Source organism: Vanessa tameamea, chromosome 9 (genome assembly GCF_037043105.1).
Source record: "Vanessa tameamea isolate UH-Manoa-2023 chromosome 9, ilVanTame1 primary haplotype, whole genome shotgun sequence".
NCBI lineage: Eukaryota > Metazoa > Arthropoda > Insecta > Lepidoptera > Nymphalidae > Vanessa > Vanessa tameamea.
Window position 1 is genome coordinate 10729923 of NC_087317.1, and position 4675 is coordinate 10734597.

Below are 4675 nucleotides of genomic sequence, written 5' to 3' on the forward strand. Positions count from 1 at the left end.
TTGTTGTTATACTTTCATCCAGCCTTCATCCAAATAATTTAATTAATGCTATGCTATGCTACTGGAAATCAAGATAGAGCAAAAAATGTTAGAAAAATGGATACATAGGTATTAACGCCACCGCACCAAAAAAAATCTGCAAATGTGCGTTAGGTTAGGTTTTATTTATTTATATTTAAAATTTAAATTATAACCGATATTAACGCATTCGCAGTTTTTTTTTTGCTGCGGGTGCGTTAGTACGTAAGTACCGATAGTTTAAAATAAAGTGAACGTCGTTACATGCTATCAATTAAATTACACTGAATACTATGTCGTTGTGTCCATTGAAAAAACGATAACCTTATAGAAAAATAGTCGTCATATTAAAGTTAACTTAATATCGATTTTCATACACAAAATTATCTATATTTTAACTAAAATCAGTTTTAACAGAACAGAATAAACGACAAACATTCAAAAATTTACAAATCTAATATGCAATTTATTATATTTATAAACAATAATCATGAAATCAATTCTTGGTTGCCTTTGGCAGTCTTCCATACCTATAAAATAAGGTCTCTTTATATCTGGTATTTAAGAAGCATTTTCAATAAGCATTGTGTACTATAAAGATAGGATGACGCATATAGTTTTCAACGGTCGCTGCCTAAAGAAAATCAAGCTAGAACTTCTATGTTTGTAACTGATGACATATCCGTTTTAGATTTGAATTGTTATATAAATATTAATAGAAAAAAACGAAGAACCTATAGATAAATAAGACCCAAACATTTAAGACCATGGTTTATACAAACGGTTCATATTTCAGGACTCCACAGCATATCGTGTTAAGCACGTGATGCGTATGTCCGGGAGACGAGAATGCTTGCAAGTTGCAAGGCTAGCTGCATTGGTTCAACGCGGATCGCGTGTTTGTATGAAGACAATAAAAATATATCTAACCTTCGACTTAAAAAATTAGAACTAAAATTGACAAAGCAACGCTGGAATTTTACATCACAACTCACTATAAAATAATGAATATGTAAAGTTGAAAGGAAAGGTTAAAAGTACAAGTCAATAGTTAAAAGCTTCGTTAAAATAAATTGTAATGAAAATTGATTGATTGAAAAGGGCATGATGTCGGAAAAAAATATACAGTATAAAATCATTTTAATTAATTGGCCCAATCATTTTCCTTAGCGTAAACAATTGTAATGGGAAAAAAGTTTACTGTTTTTTTCCATCCAGGTTATACATTTGATCTCTGCACCTTACCTTGGGTAAAATAAGTAATTAACCTATATATAATATTAAGTTGCGCATTAGCAATTTTTCTTTGTATAAAATTGAATCACAAATATCTTGTACCGTATGTAGCAGATTTTGATTGAATTTCCATTAACGGTAGGCAAAACTATTTCATTCTTGTACGACAGTAATATAACAAAATTTCATTAATGTACATAGCTACGTTGGCAAGTCTAATTTTAACTCAGGAGTTGCGTTAGCTCTTTATTTTAGAATGCGTTATTTACTATGCGGGAGATCAATGTCTATTTTCGTACAGAGTCAATGTCGAGCGTTGCTCTCAAAGATTGTAAGTTTGTTTTGGTGTAAAGCGTGTCAAGGACAGATGAAAAGAAAGACAAGTTAATTTTTCAGATTTTTTTCTTGTATTTTTGTTATTTTATAATTTATAAATGACCTAGTAAGAAAGTAGTCTTATCCGTTTCAGCACATACAATCATCATTCATGAGATTACAAAAGATCCTTTGGCGAGTGCAGTACCGAGGCCGGCGGTCGAGGCGCGCCCGCGGCGCCGCGCTCCGTCCTGCCGTCACTATTACGATTTAATTACATATAATATCTTACGTACAATTAAATTAACGGAGATTATAAGCCTGAGTTGAGCAGCCGGCCGCGGGACCGGCCGGGCCGCGGGCCGCTTCTGGTGGTAGCTTTGCGCATCGATTGCGCGCTTAGAAGCACTTCCTGTGGACGATCGAGGGACCAGACTCGTCGTACTCTTGCTTCGAGATCCACATCTGTTGGAAGGTCGACAGAGACGCGAGAATGGAGCCACCGATCCATACGGAGTACTTCCTCTCCGGGGGAGCGATAATTTTGATTTTCATCGTAGAGGGAGCTAATGCTGTTATTTCCTTCTGCATACGGTCGGCGATACCAGGGTACATTGTGGTACCTCCGGACAATACTGTGTTGGCGTACAAGTCCTTACGGATGTCAACATCGCACTTCATGATCGAGTTGTACGTGGTCTCGTGAATACCACATGCTTCCATACCCAAGAATGAGGGTTGGAAGAGAGCCTCTGGGCAACGGAATCTTTCGTTACCGATGGTGATGACTTGACCGTCGGGAAGTTCGTAAGACTTCTCGAGCGAGCTGCTGGAGGCAGCGGTGGCCATCTCCTGCTCGAAGTCGAGCGCGACGTAGCAGAGCTTCTCCTTGATGTCACGCACGATTTCACGTTCAGCGGTGGTGGTGAAAGAGTAACCACGCTCGGTGAGGATCTTCATGAGGTAGTCAGTGAGATCCCTACCGGCCAAGTCCAGACGCAGGATGGCGTGCGGCAGCGCGTATCCTTCGTAGATGGGAACAGTGTGCGAGACACCGTCGCCAGAGTCCAGCACGATACCGGTGGTACGACCGGACGCGTACAGAGATAGCACGGCCTGGATGGCGACGTACATGGCGGGCGTGTTGAAGGTCTCGAACATGATCTGTGTCATCTTTTCTCTGTAACAATAGAGGAGCGAGCATTAGCATGGCGTCGATGGCGACCGGCGACGTGACGAGACGTGTCGTCGTGACACGTGACACGACTGTGACATCGAAAAAAAAAAAAAAAAAACATGACATCGAGAACGACGATGAAACACACCTGTTAGCCTTGGGGTTGAGGGGTGCTTCGGTGAGCAGCACTGGGTGCTCCTCGGGCGCCACACGCAGTTCATTGTAGAAGGTGTGGTGCCAGATCTTCTCCATATCGTCCCAGTTGGTGACGATACCGTGCTCGATGGGGTACTTGAGTGTGAGGATACCTCTCTTGCTCTGGGCCTCGTCACCCACGTACGAGTCCTTCTGACCCATACCGACCATCACGCCTTGATGACGTGGGCGGCCCACGATTGAGGGAAAGACGGCACGGGGTGCATCGTCTCCCGCGAAACCGGCCTTGCACATACCGGAGCCATTGTCCACTACCAGCGCGGCAACTTCCTCGTCGCACATTGTGAATTAGTCTGGAAAAATAAAATCATAATTATAACTAAACTGCATAATATTAAGATTTAATAATATAAGGTAGACTTAGAATTGTAATATGTACGCGCGGTAAAATCGATAACTATTATTGAATTCCATAAATGGCATTCCGTTGAAATCACCCACGCTACAGTGGGCGATGAAGTCGAAGACGCCTTATAAGGAACTGTCTAATGAGAAGCTACGCTACGGGGACGTGGCGACTCACGCGGTGAGACACGGAGACGGGCGTTTACCGGTCGGTAAAAGTAGAGCGTTGGTTTAAAACTTTAATAGATTTCTTTAATGTTGAAATAAATGTATTATAAATACAATTTAGTTTCAAAGCTTTGACCACGCCCTACCACAACCGGCGTTCCCGGTATCCCGACCGATAGGCGGCGTCATACGACCGGCCCGACTCCGTGTCAGTGACCGCACGCACAATTATTGCACAAATTTATCACTAAACACTATAATAATGCACACGAAACACAATTTTAATGCACGTCTGATGAACTTACTTTAATTTAAATAGTCCTATTAAATAAATAAATTAATATCGCTATTGCACAGCCTCGGTTATGCTGCACAACACCTCAACTCGAGCAAACTTCGTGGAATGTTGGCGGACGAGGGACCCGCAGTATATAAATGAGGCCGGTTATCGGGGCGCCCCTACCCGCGAGCCCGCGACCGCGGCTAGCTCTCCACCAATCGCAGAAATCCTGAGTTTTCGTTACCATATATGGTATTGCGCTGCAGGGAGCCTGCGCGTCCCCCCTGCCCCTCAGTCCGACGCCGCGGAACCGGCGTTGATAGCGCGCTACTTGATAACGACATCTCACGGTTTTCACACTGGCCTTTGAATTCTTTAATATAAGACGACCCGAGTATATCTAATTAGATTAACTCCATACATACATATTCTGCGTACTTACATCGAATGCAGTAGCGAAAGTAAAAAAATAATAATAATCAATATTGGCATCGATCCAACACGCACAGATGTTGTACATAAACGCTTTCGCGATGATTCAGGGTTCTGTACGCCTAGTACCATATACAAAAAGAAATGCCATGGGTATTTTGAATTTGAAACTCATTTTAACTACAGTAATTATTACTTGATAGTAATTTTAGGTAAAAATTAAATCTATAAGAATAATTCATTGAGTATTTTATAACTTACCGCTTACCGTGGTAAAATTATAGTGGTAGAATTAATAATATAACAATCGTCGATCTATGAGAAAATAACGATCACTTCTGTCGGTGGCTCTGGCTTAATGTTGGCGGAGGCTAATTTGCTTCACAAACAAGTAACAATATATGCGTTTTTTGACGATAAAACAAAAACTGCTGAACAGACTATAATAAAATATTATATTTGCAATTTCGACAGCTAACAAAATAACT

The 4675-nt window shown here is 41.2% G+C and overlaps 1 protein-coding gene across 1 annotated transcript; it reads right to left on the bottom strand.

Annotated features, from left to right (window-relative positions):
* Positions 1 to 1638: 1638 nt before the first annotated feature.
* Positions 1639 to 4050, bottom strand: LOC113396959 (actin-5C). Its single transcript, XM_064215909.1, has 3 exons — positions 3781 to 4050; positions 2895 to 3255; positions 1639 to 2749 (listed from the first exon to the last, which is right to left on the bottom strand). The coding sequence occupies exons 2-3, from the start codon at positions 3242 to 3244 to the stop codon at positions 1969 to 1971; spliced, it is 1131 nt and encodes a 376-aa protein (XP_064071979.1). The 5' UTR covers positions 3245 to 3255; positions 3781 to 4050; the 3' UTR covers positions 1639 to 1968.
* Between the last annotated feature and the right edge of the window lie 625 nt (positions 4051 to 4675).